This window comes from Mauremys mutica, chromosome 2 (genome assembly GCF_020497125.1).
Source record: "Mauremys mutica isolate MM-2020 ecotype Southern chromosome 2, ASM2049712v1, whole genome shotgun sequence".
Lineage (NCBI taxonomy): Eukaryota > Metazoa > Chordata > Testudines > Geoemydidae > Mauremys > Mauremys mutica.
Window position 1 is genome coordinate 191680227 of NC_059073.1, and position 24192 is coordinate 191704418.

Genomic DNA, 24192 nt, shown 5'->3' on the forward strand with positions numbered 1-24192 from the left:
GACCAGTCGCCAGGCTTCTCTGCACTGTCAAGTTGAGTTTGATAGCCATAGATCAAATGCTACTAAGACAGATTTGAGCCCCAATTCCACAAATGCCCAGATCTTGGTTTTGCTGAGCTTATCACATTTAGATTTATACAAAATTATATCTGAAATGTCTGATAGCTATCTTGGAGGAAAGCACACCTACAGTGGAAGGACAGCGGAAGCACACCTGCAGAAAAGGACTTAGGGATTACAGTGGACAAGAAGCTGGATATGAGTCAGTGTGCCCTTGTTGTCAGGAAGGCTAATGGCATTTTGGGCTGTATAAGTAGGAGCATTGCCAGCAGATTGAGGGATGTGATCATTCCCCTCTATTCGGCATTGGTGAGGCCTCATCTGGAGTACTGTGTCCAGTTTTGGGCTCCACACTACAAGAAGGATGTGGAAAAATTGGAAAGAGTCCAGCGGAGGACAATAAAAATAATTAGGGGGCTGGAGCACATGACTTATAAGGAGAGGCTGAGGGAACTGGCATTATTTAGTCTGCAGAAAAGAGAAGAATGAGGGGGAATTTTCTGCTTTCAACTACCTGAAAGGGGGTTCCAAATTGGATGGATCTAGAGTGTTCTCAGTGGTAGCAGATGACAGAACAAGGAGTAATGGTCTCAAGTTGCAGTGGGGGAGGTTTAGGTTGGATATTAGGGAAAAAAAATTCACTAGGAGGGTGGTGAAGCACTGGAATGGGTTACCTAGGGAGGTGGTGGAATCTCCTTCCTTAGAGATTTTTAAGATCAGGCTTGACAAAAGTCCTGGCTGGGATGATTTAGTTGGGGATTGGTCCTGCTTAGAGCAAGGGGTTGGACTAGATGACCTCCTGAGGTCCCTTCCAACCCCGACATTCTATGATTTTATGATATGTCTTTAAAAAAAAGAAATTTGTTTCACATACAGTATCCTCACAGTGATACATTTCTGGAAGATATGATAGTTCACAAGGTTGACACAATGACTGTAAGCATTTTGTCTAGATGTAGACTAATATTATTTTATACATTATTTCCCTGAAAACTTTAGAAAATGAAGTCAAAACTAGAGACAGAATGAAAATCACCAGTCATAATGAGCCCAATCGTTAGTTTCATTTTGTTAAAGAAAGAAATAAAATATACCCGATGATCTGTCACACACCCACATGCATCCAAGAATTCCTGTGGTGGACTAGGCTCAGTCTGCCAGCATGAGTCCTTTTTTCCACTGGAGCAAAAATAACAATAGGAACAATCATTAAAAGATAAACTATAATATTTTATCTAACAGTGGATGTCGAAAGAATGACAAACAGTTGGTATATCTTGACCACCTCCATCTTCACCACCTCCACAACACTGGTGCTAAAACAATGGTTGTATTGTTGTTCTATTAAATTACGTCAATTTTATTCATCATGGATCAGTGTAATAACTTCTGACACTTTTAGCTTGGTGGCTTCTAACTTATCACTGCAAACATCTGACATATGCATGCAAATCAGATACTTTCCAGCGCAAACAGCCAATTAGCTGTACACCAGGTTTTTGTGCACATAACACAGAGGCAAGTAAACATACTACCCCAACCAGGCATGTCTAACTTGGAAAATCTGGCCTTCTATTTAATGAACATCGATTCAGTATAGAGTCACTGACTGTATCACCAACCTTCATTCTTACTGACTTTGGACCTGATCCAAATCTTGCTGAAATTAATTGGAAGATTCCCACAGACTTCAATGGGACTTAGAAGCCTATTATGTATTTCAGCTAGAAGCCAGCTCATTCATCAATACAATTTTTTAAAAGTCATACCAAAATGGTCAAACAAAGCATAAGCTGTATGGACATACTACATAAAATAGGACATCAAATTATTTAATCACAGGATTCCATGTTATCCATTCTTTTACTTTTGGAGGCACAACTATTAAACTTACATTTCATAAGGAAAGATTGAATCCAGTGCTCTACATCTAGTGAAGATTATTGCTATTCAGGCAGCTAATAGCTAATAACTGTTTAATGAATAAATATTATTACATTAACATAAAATCTTACAAAGCATGAAATGTGAATAGTAACTATTGATTCTCTCCCTGTGCAGGAATCTCTGTATCAGTAGCAGTAATCATTAGTCACTTAATATATTTAAAAAAGTTGCATTGTTCACACTTACACATCTTGTCTTGAATAGGTGCATGGGTGATCCTGGCCTGTAAAATGTCTCAACAGCACATAAGAAAGGTTTCCTAGATCGTCACTTTCAGTACTACTCAGAGGAAAGGGGGAATAAATAAGGTAATTAGAACTAAGGAGACCCACTTTCAGGCACATGAGATAGAAATTGAGGCAGCATAAAATAACTGTTCAAAACGTGCTATATAGTCACAATATCTTTGAGACAGAAGAATAGTTCACAGTTTATTTCACTGATTAAAAACTAACATTTTTTAAAAGCCAAACATTAAATGTGAAGGAATTCAAAGTAAAGGTTACTACATGGACCTTAACTCTGCCTATCCTCCAGTTACTGGCATGAATCTCCACCAGTTGCCATAAAAAAAAAAAGTAAGTCTTTCACATTTCATATATAAGTTCAACAATATGGACTTTTGCTTTATGATAGAACCTGCATCCTCCTTTTTGACTTATGTCAGGTACAGGAAGCATCTCTATCCAATATTTCAAGGAAATATATATCACTGTGGTGGTTTGCTGCCTGTATTTGGTAGAGAAAAGGACTGCGGACCCTGCAAACTGGGCTGCACCTACAGACATTGACAGATCCAAAGGAAACACCTGCAGAGCTAGTACGTTCCACAGCCAGAAGTACAGCAACTAAAAGTTCAATAACAGAGACTCTAGATCTTATAAATGCTGGCTTGCATTTGTAGACCAAGGAAGCTTTGTAGGCAATGCCCACAGACCTAGTAAACTAAGCAGAAATAAGCTAAAGCAATAAACACATGCACACGGGTATGATTGTATGCACACACATACATTATATAAAAACTCTAATGACCCATCTTGAAAGAGATTGCCCAATCCAGCCTGATCCAAAGCTTCTGCCCTTTCTCCACCATTTGCTTTGTGCCTCAAAACATAAGAAGATGCATTTCTGTTATTTAAATGATGCAATTTACCCATCACTATTATCCACAAAATTGAAATAAGTGACTAACATAAATTTTTGAGCAGCTCTCAAGACATTTTGTTTAAAAAAAAAATCCAGTCACTATAAAATGTGAGTGTGATTACTCTTAGAGAAAAAAAAATCTTAAATAATCAAAAATGACGACCCTGCTCCAGTGTTAATGATGATGATTTTTTTTTTTACCTAAAGAAGGAGGATTCTGCATTGTCATAAAGGTCTGGCATCAGCTCGAGTGAAGGATAATCAGTAGCTAATGGCTTCACAGTAAACAACGCCATTGCCATGGCAACAAAGAGGACAGGCAGCAGAACATTTGACAGAGTTCCTCTCCATTCTCGCCTGGTGTGGTGAAAGCGCTTCATTAAAAGGGCAGCAATCTGTGTGAGAACAAGCCTTGTTCCACGCACACTCTGGGCATCCAGGAGAGAGTTACCTGCCGGAAGACAAACAAACCTCTTCACAAACATGAACTGTCATTTCTGGGAAATCACGATTCTTGTCTGATGCTAGATCCTCAAACAGAGAACATGGTGACCCCTTTAAAATGTCTCTCTCTCTCTCTCCCTTCCCTGGGAAACATTTAATCCCTATCAAGGATAAAAAATAAAACAGCCATAACAATAAATGATGATAAAACAATATCACAGCCCCAGTCTTGCACCCCTGACTCAGAGAAAAGTAACTACTGAACTCAATGGTGGAAGTCCATGAGAGTTTTGATTGAGTATGGGCTGTGGTGCAGTTGGAAGGAACTGGAACAGTAAAACCACAAACAATCCTGCTTACCATTTTTGGTATAAAGCATTTTGTGTTTTCAAAGTGCTATACAAATATTCTCTCTCAAGTTTCAACATTTAGCCACTGGCCTCAGGAGGAGGCAGTGTAGAGCTGCATTGCTCCACAGGGAGTACAAGGGGCCTCAGAAATGCACAAACCTGGCCACAGCAACCCAGAGAGGATTTTGCCACCTGCAGCAATATTTGGGATAGCGCAACATTCTCCTATGATGATTCCTGGGGAACCCACAGTTGTGAGGCACCTCGCTATTACCTGCCCTTAGCATGAGGGAGTCTTGTCTGTGCTGGCTGTGGATCAGCTCCCTGAATCCACCAGCCTTTGGCAACACAAGCACAACCTGCCAGGCCTCTGCAGGCCTTGCTCTCCCTCTACAGGTTAGCAATAGGCACACACTCACCCCCGAATCCTCCGAGTGTCCTTCTGCAATGCTCAGCATCTGTTCCACTGAACACACACACAATTGTCTGATTTGCTACTCCCAAAGGAATAGGACACACCAACTTCCAAGATTCAACTCAGGATCCTCACTCTACTTAACGCACAACATATATTTCACACAGACACACACCAAGAATACGTTTATTATCGAAGAACAGAGATTCAAATGACAGAACGTAAGAATATTGGAAACATAAAGCAAAATCATAACATTTCCTACAAAGTAGCATATCACATGTCATTCTCTCAGCATTTTCAACCAGGCTGGCTGAAATCTCCCCTCTCATAAGATCAAGCCAACTGGCAGCTCATCTTTATAGAGGAAAGGATAACCAGAGGTTCATCTGCATCCCAGATATAGTTTCAAAAGTTCATTCTCACTCCTAAACAGGATGACCCCTGCTGTTTTTGTTCTTTCTCACAGCCTGCATAACCTGTTGATTAGCATCTTGCTCAGACTGTAAATGGGTGCCCATTGCAAAACAACCAATACTTAATTTGCACATGACCAGCCAAGTGACATAATTATTTCTTCTCCCTTGCCTCCACTCCGCAGGTATGAAAAAAAGTGGTGGGACCAAGGTTCCATCTCATGTCTGCTGAGTATACAGTTTTGTCAGGCCTTTGTCCAGGCCATGAAAAGGGAGTGGGTTCCCTCCCTGCATCTTGGATAAGCACCTGTTATTATAGTCTTGACCTGAGTGGACATCAAGAATCTGATCTAACTCTCACTGAAATCAATGAGACTTTTTCAGTTGTCTTTAATAGGAGCTGGACCACCTATCAAGAGAAAATATAATATCACAGAAACTAAACATGAAAAAGTCCCATTAATGCATTCAGTTCATCTCCCTGTCAATACAGGAATCCCCCCATAGTACATTTTCTAATGCTTTATCCAACCAAACGGATGGATCCAAAACCCAGCTGATAGATCTTCCATCACTACTCTATGGGAAACCCCATTCATAGTTAAACCTCTGTGAATTTTGCTAATTACTTCCTCTTCATTCTTGACATTAATACCCTTCAAATACGTGTAACACTATTACCATGCCCCTTACCCCCATTCAGCTGTAGGTTAGCCAAACTCTCTCTCTCTCTCTGTATATGGGTGTGTGTGTGTGTGTATTTATATATTTATATTTCAACTTTCTCTTTTGGTCTCTATTTTTCTCTTTTCTTTTTCCTGAGGAGCAGGTGAATTCAGTTTTATTTTCATTGTCCAACTTTCCCCCAATAAATCATCATGTTTGTCTTTTACCTTGAACCTGTGAATTATGTTCCTAAAGTCAGATACTGTGAATGCTTTTTAACAGCAGGTGATTGTAGTGTAGTAAGACCCAGTGGCTTGTTTGCGCTAGAACTCAATAAGATTTAAGAGCTATCATATCTAGTTAGATATATTGCATTCTATATATTGAGCTTTTCACAGATGTTATTTCTGCACTAGATTTTAACCATTGTTTGTGCAGGTGCTTTCAATTAGCCTCAGGGTCAATTGTCTCTTCCCTTTCACAGTTTCTTCTGGTGCACTGGAATTTTCTTCTTTAATTTTGAAAGGTGACTCCTCATATTGGCATGGGGCAGTGTTTTATATAGAGAACCATCTCAGTTAAACATAAAATGATGGCAGTTGCAGAGGGAAGGGGAAAGGTTAGTGAGTACAAATCCAGAAGAAAAGAGTTAGTTCTGATATAGATAAGGGGAGAGAAGTTGGACTGATGAAAATAGAGGCAATATCAAAAGCTAAATTTACTTCAAATGTTTGGTTTTTGAAGAACATAGGCCAAATTCTGAGCTCATTCCCATACTGTGTATCCTCAGTGGAAGTCCATTTACCTGCATAGGCCTTTGCACAGAACTTGGCCAATGGGTTTCTTGTTACACTCAAAATTCTGTACATTTTGTAATATGAAACTTCAATTTTATAACCATGCTTCAAGCAGAGTTTGCTGAAGACAGCATAAAAGTGTCTTTAACTAAGGCTGTATTTTTGTAACCTACACCTAGGGGACTGGTGAGAACAGGTAGGGGACAGGAAGTAAATCTTAAGCCAAGTGATGAAATGTTAAACTTTACTCATTGGAAATTATGACCATTTGAATTAGCGTGTTTGGAGGGGAACAAAAGGAGCAATATCTTCCTTGGAGAAATTCTGCCTCTTTAACTCACAATCTTTGCACCTTTGGCTCCCTACTTTGCATCAGTCCCATGTAGCTCCCCATTTATGCTTTGAAACGAAGGTTGAAAACTTCGGCATAACTTTAATTTCAGCAAGAGTCACAATTTATCCCCCAGATATCCCCACGGAGGCAGCAACACATGTTGCAGGCTTAATTGTGGCTTTGAAAGCCATGGCAACGGAAGGGGGATGCAAACATGCACCATACTAGTGGATTAGCCACATGATTCTGTTTCCAGACCTCTGAGGCAGCCAGAATGCTTCCAGGGTCCCTAGAGAGACACCACATCTCTGTTTGGAGAATTTTGAATTTGCAGCACACATTCCCTTGTCCTCGACCTCCAGCTGGGGCTGCCCCAGCACAGATTCAAAGAGGCTCACTGCTTTCTATTCTCACTCTGCTCTTGGGCTCCCATGCGGTGTCAGTCACGGTAGGCTATAGGAAGGGTCACAAACTACAATGCACTTCTGCATTTAATATGCTATGGAGCCAAATTATTCACTAAGGGCTTGATACAACACCCATTGCAGCCCACAGACATTTTTCTACTGACTTTGATGGACATTAAATCAGGGCCTAAATGCAGTTGCACTTAAATTACAAAGGATACACTAGCTGTTGGGAGCATTTATCCCAATCATCTCACCCTCTCTTCCCCTCATGAAAGTGATTTTTTTTTCAGAACCAGGAAAACAAGCCAGACAGGCTGAAATAAAACACTGTAAAATCTCCATGAAAGAGAAAGCAGAATGTATTTCTCACATGGCAGGAAACCTCAGAACGCAGCTCCCTGCACACCTACCCGGGACACTTCTTACATATAAAGGTGCAGAATGCAGAAAACAGTATCATAATATAACATCATCCTTACATTTATAGCTGCACATGCCACAGTTTGTATCTGGGGTTTTGGTCCATTAGAGAGAGAGGAGCTTAGCTACAAAATTCAGATCCATATCTGCATTCCAAACCCCACCTCACAGTCCTGGGATGTTTTGATGTTCGATTTGGGAGCCATATTTTTAAGACTGCTTAAGAGAACACAGCTGTAGTGAAAAAAGAGAGTTGGTTTAACCGATCTCTTATGTACTTTTAAATCTCTACCAGGAATACTGACCAAGATTTTTGAATGTGACGAGGGATTTTGGATGTCTGATTTCAGACACCTTAAAGTACCCTAGTTATCAGAGGATGGTATTCCACACTTTCTGAAAATCAGACTCTCTTAAAGCATCTCATAATTGAAGCACACAAAATGAGTGACTTTTTAAAGTCTTGATCAATGCATTTTCAACAGAACAGTATGTTGCTGAGATAAAAGCACAAATGAATAACATGGCCACATGGGAATAAATCACACAATGGGATTTGAATCATTCACAGTATCTGACTTTTGGAACATAATTCACAGGTTCAAGGTAAAAGACAAATATGGTGATTTATTGGGGGAAAGTTTGACAATGAAAATAAAACTGAATTCACCTGCTCCTCAGAAAAAAGAGAAGAGAAAAATAGTAGAAAATTAAGTCAAGTATTTCAACAGATAGAGAAAACATAGGACTTGCAAAGACTGGATCAGACTGAAGGTCCATCTAGTCTGGTATCCTGACTAACAGTGGCCAGCACCAGATGCTCCAAACGAAGGTGCAAGGAGACCCCCTTAGGGAGATGTGGGATAATCCACCACAGATTGAAGACCCCTCATGACCCAGAACACTTTGAGATTGGTGTAAATCCCAAAACATGATATTTTACCTTCACTGTCAACAATCCAAATCTTTTCAATCTCTCACAATGTAATAATTTTTCCATGCCCCTAATCATTCTCACTGCTTGTCTCTAAACCTCCTCTAATTCTCAAATATCATTTTTAGATGAGTGACCAGTACTGCACACAATGTTCCAGATGAGGGTGAACCACTGATTTATACAAATGGCATTAAACTTCTTTATATTGTTCTCCATCCCATTCCTTATTCAACCTACCATTTTAGTTGCTTTTTTGACTGCACCTAATGGGAATCTGGGAATTGGCAGGCACAAGCCCGCCCACAGCAAAAGGTCTCTCTCCCCTCCGGCTGCAAATCAAACAAAGGTGTATGTTGACCTTTCCACAATTGTGCCCAAGACCTTTTCCTGGAATCCCAAGATATTAAATCATTTGGAAAAAGAACAATTTGAATTTGATTTCCATATTCACTTGAAATTCACCCAAGCATGCCCTGTTTTCTTCATTGACAATGCAATGTATTTGCTTATAACTGGAATTCATAGTCACTTTTGCTTTGCTTAATGTAAGGAAGTAGTTCCTTACATCCCTTTTGTACGCATGTCAGGAGGCATAAGTAAAGCACAAACTTATGAGAATCAAGAGTTTTTCACAATTGGTAAAGTAATTATTAAGAATAGAGAAGGACCAGCCAACCTCCCAATTATGAATTTAACTTTCATGCTGACAGCATATAGAAATCTTCACATGAATAATTTAGCTGATAAAATTAAAAATTTGACCCAACTGTTAAAAATTGTCTTATATGACTTATGAGTGCAATTATATGCAAGAAGTGCAATTATGTCCACAAATAAATTGTGCTTCCCAATTCACCCAGACTCTCCCTTTGCATTTCAGAGAAGATTACTAGTGGATTTTAATTCATGAAGCTACAGAAAAATGAGACAGAAAGCAATCAACTCATTTCAATGAGTCCTGTAGTTTTGGACTCCAGGAACCGGAATTTATAACTTATTCAAAAGTTCATAGGTTCCAGAATTCTGAACAGTACCAAAGGTTTTGAAGTTCTCATTTAGGATATAAAATTGCTGTGTTAAAGTTAGTTGAAAAAACAATGTATGTATGTTTTTAAATGTCTTTTGTCATACCGAAGCACAGTAGGAAGGAAGGTGTCTAATGGTTACAGAAGGTGACTGGGAGTCAGAGGTCCTAGCTTCTGTTTTGAATTTGTAACTGATTCAACGTCGAGGTTAAGTGACTTGCCCAAAGCCCATCTCTGAATCTGTTTATCCATCTGTAAAACAAAGATATTTACTTACCTCAAAAATGTTGTGAAGATTTTCATAAAGTGCTTTGAGATTTTTGGATCAAAAGTGCTTTAACAATGGAGAACGTGAAGGGAAAGCCATGCCTTGTGAATCCATAGAACCATAGAATCATAGGACTGGAAGGGAACTCAAGAGGTCATCTAGTCAAATCCCTGGCATTCATGGCAGGACTAAGTATTATCTAGAACCATCCCTGGCAGATGTTTATCTAACGTGCTCTGAAAAATATCCAATGATGGAGATTTCACAATCTCCCTGAGCAATTTATTCCAGTGCTTAGCCACCTTCACAGTTAGGAATGTTTCCCCTAATGTTCAACCTAAGCCACCCTTGCTGCAATTTAAGCCCATTGCTTCTTGTCCTATTGTCAGAGGTTAAAGAGAAAAAAAATTCTCCTTCCTCCTTGTAACAACCTTTTATGTACTTGAAAACAGTTATGTCCCCTCTCAGTCTTCTCTTCTCCACACTAAATAAACTTATCAATCTTCCCTTACAGGTCATGTTTTCTAGATCTTTAATCATTTTTGTTGCTCTTCTCTGGACTTTCTCCAATTTGTCCACATCTTTCCTGAAATGTGTCACCCAAAACTGGACACAATACTCCAGTTGAGGCCTAATCAGTACTGAATAGAGTGGAAGAATTACTTCCTGTGTCTTGCTTGCAACACTCCTGCTAATAAAACCAATAATTATGTTTTGGGTTTTTTTTGTAACAGTGTTGACTCATATTTAGCTTGTGATCCACTATGACCCCCAGATCCCTTTCCGCACTATTCCTTCCTAGGCAGTCATTTCCCATTTTGTAGGTGTGCAACTGCTTGTGCTTTCCTAAGTGGAATACTTTCATTTGTCCTTATTGAATTTCATCCTATTTACTTCAGACTATTTCTCCAGTTTGTCCAGAGCATTTTGAATTTTAATCCTCTCCTCCAAAGAACTTGCAACCCCTCCCAGCTTAGTATCATCTGCAAACTTTACAAGTGTACTCTCTATGCCAGGGATTCTCAAACTTCTTTGCTCCGCAACCCCTTTCTGAGACAAAAATTATTACATGACCCCAAGAGGGAGGACCAAAGCCTGAGCTCGCCTGAGCTCCACTGCCCCAGGTAGGGGGGCCAAAGCCAAAGGGATTTTGCCCCAAGCAGGGGGCCTGTAACCTGTGCCCAGTTGCTATGGGCTGAAGCCCTTGGGTTCGGCTCCAGCCCCAGGCGGTGGGGCTTGGGCTTCGGCCCCAGGCTCCAGCAAGTCTAGGCCCTGCTGACCTCATTAAAATGGGGTCGTGACTCACTTTGGGGTCCCAACCCACAGTTTGACAACCGCTGCTCTATGCCATTATTTAAATCGTTGATGAAGATGTTGAACAGAACCGGACCCAGAACTGATCCCTGCGGCACCCCATTCAATATGCCCTTCTAGCTTGACTGTGAACCACTGATGATTACTCTCTGAGAATGGATTTCCAACCAGTTATACACTCACCTTATAACAGCTCCATCTAGGTTGGTTATTTCCCTAGTTTGCTTATGAGATGCTCATGCGAGACAGTATCAAAAGCCTTACTATAAAGTCAAGATATATCATATGTACCACTTCCCCCCATCCACAAGGCTTGTTACCCTGTCAAAGAAAGCTATCCGTTTGGTTTGACATGATTTGTTCTTGACAAATCCATGCTGACTGTTACTTATGTTATTATCTTCCAGGTGTTTGCATAATTATTTGTTCCATTATCTTTCCAGGTATTGCCGTTAAGAGGACTGGTCTAATTCCCCGGGTTGTCCTTATTTCCCTTTTTATAGATGGGCACCATATTTGCCCTTTTCCAGTCCTCTGGAATCTCTCCCATCTTCCATGACTTTTCGAAGATAATGGCTAACCGCTCAGATATTTCCTCAGTCAGCTCTTGAGTATTTTAGGATTTATTTCGTCAGGTCCTGGTGACTTGAAGACATCTAACTGGTCTAAGTAAATTTTAACTTGTTCTTTCCCTATTTTAGCCTCTGATCCTATGTCATTTTCTCTGGCATTTCCTATGTTAGATGTCCAAGTGCTACTGATCTTTTTAGTGAGTGCTAAAACAAAAAAGTCATTTAGCACTTCTGCCATTTCCACATTTTCTTTTATTGTCCCCCGCCCTTGAGTGGTTCCATGCACAGAAGGATACATTCATATTCTGAACTACCCTATCTATGAGAAATGGGGGCACAAGCTACCTCCATGGTAGAGCTGATGACAAAATCTAGTTTATTTGTAAGGAAAAATTCCCAGGAAATAGAAATTAAATACAACTCTCAGGTGTTACATGGGAAATTTTGTTTACAAAATATTTCAAATCAAGACAAAATGAAAACTTTTGTTTCATTTCATTTGAAATAGTTTAGACTCAAAGTGGCATTGAATTTAAAGTCAGAAGAGACCACCAATTCATCTAGTCTGACCTCTTGTGTGTCACAAGATACCAGCACTAGCACCACGCAGCACCCACATGCTAAACCCAACAACCAAAATTAACCCAAGGTATTACAACCCACAAGAGATTATACTATTATGTGCCATAAGTAGAGAATCTGAAACAATTTTATTTTGAGAAGCTGATTCAAAACAATTCATTTTTGTTTTAGAATTTATACTCCAGAAAATGTTGGTTTCAATCAAGTTCCATTTTTCAATGGGAAAATGTTCTAGATGAAAAATGTCAACCAGCAGTGGAGTAGAGCTTTATATCTATGTCCTTCTGCAAAAGAACCCTGCATGGGGCTTAAGATCCATGAACAGAATTGCTGAAGCAGCTGTGGGGTGCAAGACCCCCACAAACCTTGGTGGAATCTGCTTGGTAATTCGTACAACTGAAGCTGGACAGCAGGCAAAGAGTGATTCAGCTGTGACTCCATGACCTGATAGAGGGGATTTTTCCTGACTCCAAATGCAGATTGAATTAGCCCATTTTTTTCAACTCAGGCATTGGACAGAGGATTTCCTTTATCTACATAAGGCACTCAAAGGGCTTAAGATATCATATATTAGGTATTTTAGCACATGGCTTATAAGGACTGAACCTGGGAAACCAAGGTTGTTATCAACATCATCAAATAAGCAAGAGGCTGAAGATTTTGGTGATGTGTAGAATTCAGTTCATACAGAAAAAAAGACAGTACCCACAAGACAACAGACAAAACATACAGAGTGCACCGAAACAAGATGGAGTTCACTAGAAAACAACTTGCTGGCAACTTTTTCTGGTCAGCAGCCTCTCTAGGCGACCACTTCCTGCTATTCTCAGAGAGCTGGGGAGAAAGGAAGCCCCCTCATTTTATGCCAGACGCTTCTCTGCTTCTGGAGGAACAGCCTTGACTCAGCCCATCAGGCCCATCACTTACTATTCATAAGGAGGAATTTATTTTTAGGCCTTCGTTACCATCAAACTTACTAATATGGGGCCTACTTTACACAGCCTACCTCAGTAGGCTATAAGTAGATCTGGGTTCCACTTAACTGAGGCTGCTAGATCTCCAGGGGCGGCTCTAGGCATTTTGCCGCCCCAAGCACGGCAGGCAGGCTGCCTTCGGCGGCTTGCCTGCAGAGGGTCCGCTGGTCCTCTGAAACCACGGGAGGTCCTCCGAAGCCGCGGGACAGCGGACCCTCGCAGGCATGCCTGCGGGAGGTCCTCCGAAGCCGAGGGACAGTGGACCCTCCGTAGGCAAGCCGCGAGGGCAGCCTGCCTACCGCCCTCACGGCGCCGGCAGACCACCCCCTGCGGCTTGCCGCCCCAAGCACACGCTTGGCGTGCTGGGGCCTGGAGCCACCCCTGTAGATCTCACAAGACCTCCCCCATCAAAAAAGAAAATTGAAGCCTGCCTAACTGCTAATGCCCCACTACATATGCATTCTAGGAATATTTAGAAGAAGTACAGCAGGACTTGCATTTAGTTCAATGCTACAGTCTCTGGGCTGGCCAGGCTTAGGATGATTGTAGCAATATACCTAGCCAAAGTGTGATTGGGAGCAAGCACCTCATGGCCCTCTCACGGATGGATCAATATCTTGTAGGGGGACAAGCATCTGACCTTTATCAGCTGAAGAGAAGGATGAGGTTGAGCCTTTGAGGGTAGTGAGAAATGTAAAATGAGGATGGATGTACAGACAGCCACCCATGGCCACTTCCCACCCCCACAATAAGAAATGCATTTTTAATGTTTCTTTCTGGGATTTTACTACACTCATGACAGATTCGTACCCAAACCACAATTTCTGAATCCAAATTCCATGTTTGGGATTAATGTTCATGTTTGTCTCTGATGGTAAACACATTGTACAGTTCCATATAAAATAGATATTAAATGCTGATTTAAAATACTTTCCTAATACATACTAGGGGAAAAAGGCTATGAGAATCACAGCCTCTCCCCAGTTTTGGCTTTTATTTCAATTCCATACACTACACCATGCAATACGTGGAGAAATGTATAGAACAACTCATGATCGATCTGTCAATTTGCAATCAAACAAACAGGTTGCACATTCTTTGTTCTGTTTGCCGGAAAAAAACAGTTAAGTAAGCAATTTTCCAGTTGTCATGCAGCTGTGTTTCAAATGACATGCAGTTGTTACAAACATTTCACCATTGATTCAAAAACACACTACTCCTCTCACACACAGTGATGGCAATGGCCAGAATGTTAACAGCATCAGCTTCCCTTGCCTTTTTGGGAGATTGTTTTGGGACAGTTAACTAGCAAATGGATAATTCATTGCACCTTGTATTGTATCTTGGGTACTACTGACTACATAATGTTTGGAGTCTCGGCTGCTGCTGGATCAGGGAGCTGGCTACATAACCACTGCTGACACACATTAAGCTCTGTGTTATTGATGGAAATATGGGATCACACCCTCAAAGTGACTGGGAGATGCACACACATTTCCATAGGCAGTACAAATAACATCAAAAATAACAAAAAATATCCCCTAGCAATCCTTCTGTATAGGCTACTGAAGCATAATTAACATAGCCAGCCTCACTCTGACTTTCTGTGAAAGTGTAAAATCAGACTGAGGAGGTTTCAACAAGCTGCTTTCCAGAGAGTCACTGATGGATGTACCAAGTGAATCCTAAATCTTAACTGAAAAACCCACACACTAAGCATATCAGGACCATACCTCCAAGTGAAGTGTACATGCCTCTCAATTAATTCATTTCAGGATACTTTTTAGACAATATCACTTTGTTATACCATTTAGCTTTGAAATTTTATAAAGAGCTGTGCAAATAAAAAGTTGAAAAGTGAAAGAAGGAACTTATTCAAACACACACATGCATCTGAAAATTTTATTTGGTAAAAAATATTTTCCCCTATGCATTCTGATAATTCACTTGGCTGGATTAACCCAATAGCTGCAAACAGCTACATGGATTTTAATTAACTGAACCTACTGTTTTATTATCTTGTAAGGCTCTCTGATGAGTGTGATATATCTAGGTAGGTCAGATAAACAGAGACACTGATGTGTTGACAGAGACAGAACAGTGCTCACCATGCATTAAATTCTTACTTATGTAGAGGTCCAGCAAAACATTTATGCACTATACAAGTACTGCTTAATCTTTATTTGGAAGGCTCATACCTCAATTGTGTGGCACATTGCATGATAACAACACATTAACAAAGAGATAAACACAAGATCACTCCATGAACAGTCAGGAAGAGAACCCAGGATTCTAACATGGTAAACCTAAATCCTATCTAATAGACACACTGCCTTTCAGATTGAGTGTGCTATATTTATTCTCCCTCTAACCACTAAACCACACTCTTCTCAGAGCCAGCGATATCAAGCCAGGATTCCTGATTGTCAGTATGTTCTGCCCTAGGAAACAATTGTGCAACCCACTGGAAAAGTGTGGGTTAAGTCCTCCTCTAGTGCATGAACTAAGTACTGGCTAGCAATTGCTCCAGTAGTGAAGATCCAACCTGCAGGGGGCAGGGGGAGAGGTCTGTCAGTTATGCCATATCTACTCTTACTGGTAGATCAGCACTGCTGTGATCGATGCAGCGGTGTCGATTTAGCGGGTCTGGTGACTTAGGTCGGCTTACCGCGGTAGCATAGACCTCATATTCTAGTGCAAAATTTTAATGATGGTATCAACAACATGAAGCCAAAATAACTTCCCAAATGTACGGAATGTGTGATGTCAGATGTGCTGGTCTACTGATTCCAGAACATCTGTTATCTGGGTATGTATTGCTTTTTTTGGTATCTGTTGGAAGTGGAAGTGAAAGCCTGATGTGGTGCTGAACCGTATCATCATGCAGATAAGGAATGCAAGAGTCTTTTCCTTTAGCTTTTTATTTCCATGCTTTTCAGGTTTTCCATTGGTGGCCTGTGGCCTGATTGAAACTTAACTGTCACTAAACCACGTTTGTGTATGTTTATTCAGTAATAATTTCCACTACGTGCCTCCGACGAAGTGTATATTCACCCACGAAAGCTCATGCTCCAATACGTCTGTTAGTCTATAAGGTGCCACAGGACTCTTTGCTGCTTTTTCAGTAATGTTTGTGAGGCATTTAGATACTACAATGGGGAGCATTACAGAAAGGCCTATAAATAAAATAAAGTGGTTTTCCCCTTTCCCCAAATGCAATAAAAGCCTTAGCCGTTATACATGCTAAGTCTCAAATTTAAAAACAAGCCTGATTTCTCACAGCCCCCCAAATCTGAAACACTGGTTTGGTTAAAACACAAACAAAAGAAGCATGGTGTCCAAAGCGCTTTCTCAGTCTCATAATTCAAAAATGAATAACCTAAAAAATGAAGTTACGTGATGCTTGCTAGAAAACAATTCAACTCAGACAGGGCATGAGTAATTTTAGCCGAAGTTTTGTTTTATTTCTTTTGAGAAATCTGTAATCATATGAAACCACAGTTTAGAATGGATGTGCCATCAACCCTACCTACAGTCTTGTTAGCACAACTCTAAAACATAAACTGTATTTTATATATGGTAGATATTCATTCGATATTTATGCATTATATGAGATAAAACACCAATGACTCAACATCACAGCTCTTTCATTAGCCATTGTATAAACCTTTTCTGGAGTAAAAGTTCTTTTAATTAGCACTCTGCATTCTTAGTAGTATTTTTCCTACTGTACAAGAAAACATAACAATACTTGAACTTTAAAAATGCCTGAATAATTTAATGCATCTGAATTTCTTGGGGCAGCTACATGAACAGTGATGTCAAGTACATACTTAATGTTTTAAAGTGCATGTGTGTGTATGTGCATATATATAAATGTAAATTGAGCTTGCAAAATAAAGCAAAGTTAGGAAATACCAGAATTAATTTTCTATAGACAGGCTGGAAGATGGCAAGCAGTCAGAGAATTAGCAACCATTCAGGATTTCTTTTTTATCCTCTCCGATCAGTATGTGACATTCCTCCCACCCCATTCTTTATGTATACCATCCAAACCCTGTAATGGAATATTTAAAAAAAAAATCTTAATGGGCTTTTCAATTGCATTCATTGCTGTAGTATTCAAAATGCCCCACTAACATTAATTATTATTTTTATTTCTTGTATTAAAGTAGCAGAAATTATCTTCACAACACCACTGTGAGGTGAGGTGGCTTTATCTCCATTTTACATGGGGAACTGAGGCACAGAGAGTTAAGACAAAAATTTATATCAAATGAAATCTTGTACCAAAAAGATTTTTTCTTCGTCTAGGTTTACAAAGACCATACTCTGTAATGTGCCATGTGTCCTATGGCAGCAATTTCTTTCAACGTTACCTACGTCATGTTTACAAAATTTCAATTTTTTTATTTTTGTGGCAATTAAAAAGAAATCTTTATGTAGCCTTAGTAGCTACAGCATAGAAATGTCACATGTGTGTTTCCCTTTCATGAAGGTATATTACATTTAGTTTGTAAATTAGATTACCTTACATACATCATAAAAAATGGCTACTCACTTCTCATCACTGTTGTTCTTCGAGATGTGTTGCTCATATCCATTCCAATTAGGTGTGTGTGCGCCACATGAACAGTCGGCGGAAAGTTTTTCCCCTAACAGCACCCATCAAGTCGACTGTGGAGCCCCCTGGAGTGGTGCCTTCATGATGCTCAATATATGACCCTGCCGACCCGGTGCCACCTCAGTTCCTTCTTGCCGGCTACTCCAACAGAGAGGAAGGTGGGAGGGTTTGGAATGGACATGAGCAATACATCTCGAAGAACAACAATTACAGCAACCGCTGTTTTCTTCTTTCCGTGATTGCTCGTATCGATTGCAATTAGGTAACTCCCAAGCCTTACCCAGGTGGTGGGGCTGGAGTTAAGGAAATGCTGATTGTAGCATCACTCCACCAAAAGCTGCATCATCTCTGGCGTGCCAGACGATGACGTAGTGAGAGGTGAAAGTTTGTACCGAGGACCAAGTTGCTGCCCTTCAGATTTCTTGGATTGGGACCAGGGCCAGGAACACCATTGATAGGGCCTGAGTTGTTGTGGAGTGTGTCGTAAGTGCCAGGGCTGTTGTTCTGGCCAGTTCATAGCATGTGCGGATGCAGGATGTGATCCAGGAAGATATTGTTTGAGAAGAGATGGGGAGGCCTTTCATCCAGTCTGCCACTGCTACCAATGGCTGGTTCAATTTTCTGAATGGCTTAGTGCGCTCAGTGTAGAAAGCTAGTGCTCTTCAAATATCGAGGAAGGGTAGCCACTGCTCCCAGGTACTGGCATGAGGCTTAGGGTAAAAGACGGGTAGGAAAACGCTCTGGCTGGTGTGGAAGTGTGACACGACTTTGGGGAGAAAGGCCAGGTGTGGCCTGAGTTGCAACTTATCCTTGTGGAAAACTGTGTAAGGCAGTTCCGAGGTGAGGGCCTTTAGCTCAGACACCCTTCTCACAGATGTAATGGCGACCAGGAAAGCTGTCTTCCAAGACAAATACAGGAGGGAGCAAGTCACCATTGGTTTGAATGGAGGCCCCATGAGCCTAGAAAGGACCAGGTTAAGGTCCCACATAGGGACAAGCTGCTGGATCTGAGGATGTAGGCGGTCCAAACCTTTGAGGAAGTGACCAACCATAGGGTTGGCAAAGACCGATCAACCAGACACACCCGGGTGGAAGGCCAAGATTGCAGTGAGGTGTTCCCTTATGGAGAATGCTGCCAGGCATTGCTGTTTCAGGTGTAGGAGGTACTCTAAGATGATGGGTACCGGTGCCTGGAGGGGGTGTGTGCAACGCTGGTCACACCAACACAAGAATCTTTTCTACTTTGCCAGATATGTAGCTCTAGTAGAGGGCTTCCTGCTGCTGAGGAGGACCTCCCTTACTTGTTCTGAGCACAGAGGTTCCATGGGGTTCAGCCATGAAGCTTCCAAGCTGTGAGGTGGAAGGACCATAGGTAAAGATGACAGAGGCAACTGCAGTCCTGAGGAAGTAAGTTGGGGAGGAGAGGCAACGTGACTGGTGTGTCTACTGACAGCTCCAGTAGTGTGGTGTACCAGTGCTGGCAAGGCCACACTGGAGCTATCAGAATTACCTTTGCCCCATTCCTGCGGACCTTGAGCAGGAACTTGTGCATGAGAGGGTATGGGGAAAAGGCAGAAACACATCTGTGAGGGAGCCTGGGCTGTGACCCTGGAAGGAGCAGAACATTGGGCACTTCTTGTTGTGTCAGGTAGCAAACAGGTCCACCTGGGGAAATCCCCACCTTTGGAAGATGGTGTGTAGGACATCCGGTTGGATGGACCACTTGTGAGTGTGGAAGGACCTGCTGAGGCAGTCCGCCAGTGTGTTCTGAACTCCTGGTAGAAAGGAAGCTTCCAGGTGAATGGAGTGGGCTAAGCAGAACTCCCACAACCAGAGGGCCTCCTGGCATAGTGGGGAGGAACAGGCTCCCCCTGGCTTGTGGATGTAAAACATGGTGGCAGTGTTATCCATTAGAATTGCTACACTGTCCTTGCAGTCGGGCCTGGCAGGCCTGGCAAGCAAGGCGCACCGCCCTTACCTTCCTGATGTTGATATGGAGGGAGAGCTCATTCTGTGACCACAGGCTCTGTGTCTGGAGGTCATCCAGATACACCCCCCCCCATCCCATAGCCAACGCGTCCATAATCGGGGACAAGGAAGGTTGTGGATTGTGGAAGGGGACTCCTCCGCACACTGCTTGGGGGTTGAGCCACCAGTGAATGGACATGAGGACCTGTTCCAGCACCTTGACCACTGAATTCAAGCTGTTGCACCCAAGGCGGCAGGCTGAGGCGAGCCACATCTGCAGTGGTCTGAGCCGGAGCCTGGCATGCTGGGTCACGTAAGTGCAAAAAGCCATGTGGCCAAGGAGACTCAGGCACTCCCTTGCTGTTGAGGTTAGGAATTGCTGGAGGCTTTGAATGATGTCTATGATGGCTCAGAATCAGGACTCCGGTAGAAGGACCCGCGCCTGGACTGAGTCTAACACTGCCCCAATGAATTCAATTATCTGGGTCGGTTCCAGGGTTGACTTCCCCAAGTTGAGGAGAAGACCCAGTTGCTCCAACGTGCACCTGACCAAGCAGAATTGGGACTGCACCTGTGCCCTAGTGTGGCCCCTGAGCAGCCAGTCTTTGAGGTAGGGGCACACCTGTACCTGCTGTCAATGGAGGAAAGCAGCTACAACCAACATGCACTTGGGGAACACTCGGGGGGCTATTGAGAGGCCAAATGGTAGGGCAGTGAATTGGTAATGTTCATGGTTGACCATGAAGTGCAGGAAGTGCCTGTGCGCTGGACGAATCACTATGTGGAAGTATGCGTCCTTTATGTTGAGGGCAACATGTCTCCTGGATCTAGGGAGGGGATAATAGTGCCTAGAGAGACCATGCAGAACTTCAACAACTTTACCATGGATTTGTTGAGTCCATGTGGGTCTAGGATGGGTCTGAGACCCTCCTTGGCCTTGAGGATTAAGAAGTATCGGCAGTAGAATCCCTTGCCCCTTAGCTCCTGAGGAACCTCCACCACCGCTCCTATGGCGAGGAGCGCCTGCACCTCCTGTATACAGAGTTGCTAGTGAGAGGGGTCCCTGAAGAGGGACAGGGAAGAGGGGTGGGAGGGAGGGTAGGAGCAGAACTGGAGAGAGTATACCGCTTCCACCATGCGGAGGACCCAGCGGTCCGAGGTTATTTGGGACCATGCACAGTAGAAGTGGGACAAATTATTCAAAAACAGCGGACAAGTATCCGGGGATGAGTCTGGTGTGCCGTCCTTGGGCATCCCTTCAAAAGGTCTGCTTGGAACCCGACAATGGTTTGGTCGGGCCCTGGCCTTGTCTGGAAGGGGGGTTAGAAGGCTTCCTTCTGCCGTTCATGCCCCTTCGTCTGTAAAAGTCCTGCCTCCGCCGAGGAGGGTAGAAGTGCTGCTGCAGTTGTTGAGGCCTGAAGTGTTTCCGTTGGGTTGCCAGAGTATACATACCCAAGGATTTCATAGTAGCCCTTGAGTCTTTTAGACTATGCAGCCGAGAGTCAGTCTGCTCCACAAACAGGCCTGCCCCATCAAAGACAGGTCCTGCGCTGTCTGCTGAACCTCGGGCGGTAGTCCCGAGGCTTGCCACCATGAGGTTGTCTCATGGCAATACCTGAGGACAAAGTGCGCACCTCCAAGTCCATAGCATCCAGTGAGGCCTGTAAAGAGGTCCATGCCACCGCCTTGCCCTCCTCTACTATGGCCCCAAACTCCTCCCTGGACTCAGTTGACACAAGCGTCTTGAACTTGAACATCAAGTTCCAAGAGTTGAAGTTATATCAGCTCAGAATTGCCTGCTGGTTGGCAATCCTGAGCTGGAGCCCCCCCGTAGAGTACACTTTACAGCCAAACAAGTCCAGGCACTTGGACTCCTTGGACATGAGCACTGGGGCCTGCTGTCCCTGCCTCTCTTTCTCATTTCTCACCAAAGAACAGTGCTGCAGGTTCGTAAAGAGGTATTCGTACCCCTTTGAGGGCACAAAGTACTTCCCCTCAACACCCTTGGCTGTGGGAGGGATGGAGGCCGGAGTCTACCTGATAGTCTTGGCATTGGCCTGTATAGTTTTGATGAGGGGCAGAGCTACCCTTGAAGGACCTTCTGGGGCCAGAATATCTACCACTGTGTCCTCTGACTCCACAACCTCCTCGGCCTGCAAACCCATGTTACATGCTACCCTGAGCAGAAGGTCCTGGTGGGCTCAGCTGTCTATAGGAGGTGGTCCGGAGATGAAAGTGCCTGTGATGGCCTCTTCTGGGGAGGAGGATGAAGAGGCCAATGGAGGAACCAGGTCCTCTCATCCCTCCTGCTCATCAGGAGTGTCACAACCTGCTTCACTGGTAGCCCCCGACTCAGGAACTGGAGTTGGAGTCGGTTCCAAGGGGGGCAGAGGCATGGCACCTCCTCAGCACCTCTAGGGGAGAGTGGGAGCAGTGCTGGGTCAATCCTGCTGGTTTCAGTGCCACAGGTCTCTGCTAGAGTCTGTCCACCATGCCACTTCCACTACTGCCACCACCGAAAAACTCAGTGCCGGGTCCTGCCGCACCAAAGGAGGCTGAGGTCTAAGAGCCGCCTCCATAAGGAGCTGCTTAAGGTGAAAGTCTTGCTCCTTTTTGGTTCTAGGATGAAACCCTTTGAAAATCCTGCACCTATCAGCTTGGTGAGCCTCCCCCAGACACTTCTGACAAGCATCGTGGGGGTCGCCTGTTGGCATGGGCTTGGAGCAGGACTTTCAGGGCTTGACCCCCTGGGATTTGGTTATGAACGCCCTCCCAAGAAAAAGCAGTCAGGATGAACCCCCCAGCCCAACTGCTACAAACTACTACTAAAATAAAGTACAAGAAACTAAATAAAAGGTATAAGAACAATGAGAAACAAGAGCTAGTAAATGTGGAGAACTTGCTGAGTAAGACGCCACAGTTCCAACGACCGTCACGGGCAGTAAGAAGGAACTGAGGAGGCACCGGTAGGCAGGGTCATATATTGAGCGCCATGAAGGTGCCACTACAGGGGGCTCCACAGCCGACCCGACGGGTGCTGCTAGGGGAAAAACTTTCTGACGACTATGTATGCGGCGCACACACACACCTAATTGGAATCGATATGAGCAGTGACTCGAAGAAGAACTTATAATTTACATGAAGAGTAAATACAGAGCCTTTGATATTGATGTTTTATAATGTTCATGTAAAATACTGTAAACTGTTTACCAAGGACTGCCTTGATTTCCAAACATCATTCTATTTCACAGTACATTAGGCTTTATTACACCTTTTTTCCCCCTTCACCATATTTTCATTTTCTTCAATAAAGTAAACTAAATTTAAAATATGGAACAATCATTTATTTCTCTAAACTGATGGATATCTCTCATAAAGATTTTGAGCAGCCATGTCAATCTCTGAGTCATATACAGTAGGATTGTATATTTGCTCATCATTACTCAAGGGAACACAGGGAATATTTAACCCAAGAAAAAGACAGCAAAATGAAATTCATTGAGTCGGGGAAGGAGCATCTCAAAAGGTGACAATTTTTGGCTGTTGAGACTCAGCTTTAAGATTAAATACATAGCTGTAACACACACTAAAATGAGTATCTGGTGCTTTGTTTCAGTGACCTAAACTTCCAAAAACTAACTGAATTATGGGGGAAAAATTCACCACAAATAGGAAAGCTTAATGTGCTTTATTTTGGAAAATTCACATTAATGAATGAGAAAATGAAGATCTAAACCAAAGAAGGAATACCAAGAGGCAAGGGATCAGATAGGTGATGAGGGCAAAATAGATAATGTTACTGAGCAGGTACCATAAAAAAATCACCAGTTTTACCTCTACAATCTATCGTTTTTGCCCCTGGATTTTCACCTCACTCTTTCAGTACACTGAGGTAAAGGGATAACCTCAAACTGTACATATGCTTAGTTGGGCCTATCCTGTAGCCATCCCGCTCTGTCAATCTATTTCCTCACTTCCCCAGGTGGGTATTGTAGTTTTAAGAATGCTTGGTAGAGACCTTGTAGGTGTTTGTCTCTGTCTGAAGAATTGGAGCAAATGCAGTTGTATCTTAGGGCTTGGCTGTAGACAATGGAGGCATGTAGGTAAGTATAAGGATCAGTAGGTTTCCGGCATAGGGTGGTGTTTATGTGACCATCACTTATTTGCACTGTAGTGTCCGAGAAGTGGATCTCTTGTGTGGATTGGTCCAGGTTGAGGTTGATGGTGTAGCAAGCTACTTGGACAAGTGGAGGTGGTTCTTGTTGTGGTCATTAGTCTGAGGAGGTAAACAAAGCTTCTGGCTTATTTCCAGGATGATTCTATGCTAGGATGGAGGCAGCATGATTAGTGCTTGGCATGGGTCATCCCTGAAGGACATATAGAGCTGCTCATTATAGAAGTTTATATTACCTTTTTAAATCTAAGACTGTAACTGATTTTTGTGTTTCCTGTTTGAACCTTTTAAATAACCTTTTATTTTTCCTAGTTAATAAACCTTTAGTTAGTTTATTACAGGATTGGCT

General features: G+C 42.7%; 1 protein-coding gene across 1 annotated transcript in view; it reads right to left on the bottom strand.

Moving 5' to 3' along the window:
- Positions 1-24192, bottom strand: part of ABCA13 (ATP binding cassette subfamily A member 13) — a 282083-nt gene that overhangs the window by 104027 nt on the left and 153864 nt on the right. Inside the window, exons 43-45 of the mRNA XM_045007417.1 lie at positions 3355-3604; positions 2194-2286; positions 1155-1239 (exon numbers count right to left, since the gene is read on the bottom strand). Of these exons, the coding sequence (XP_044863352.1) occupies positions 1155-1239; positions 2194-2286; positions 3355-3604 (428 nt within the window). The remainder of the gene's footprint in view (positions 1-1154; positions 1240-2193; positions 2287-3354; positions 3605-24192) is intronic.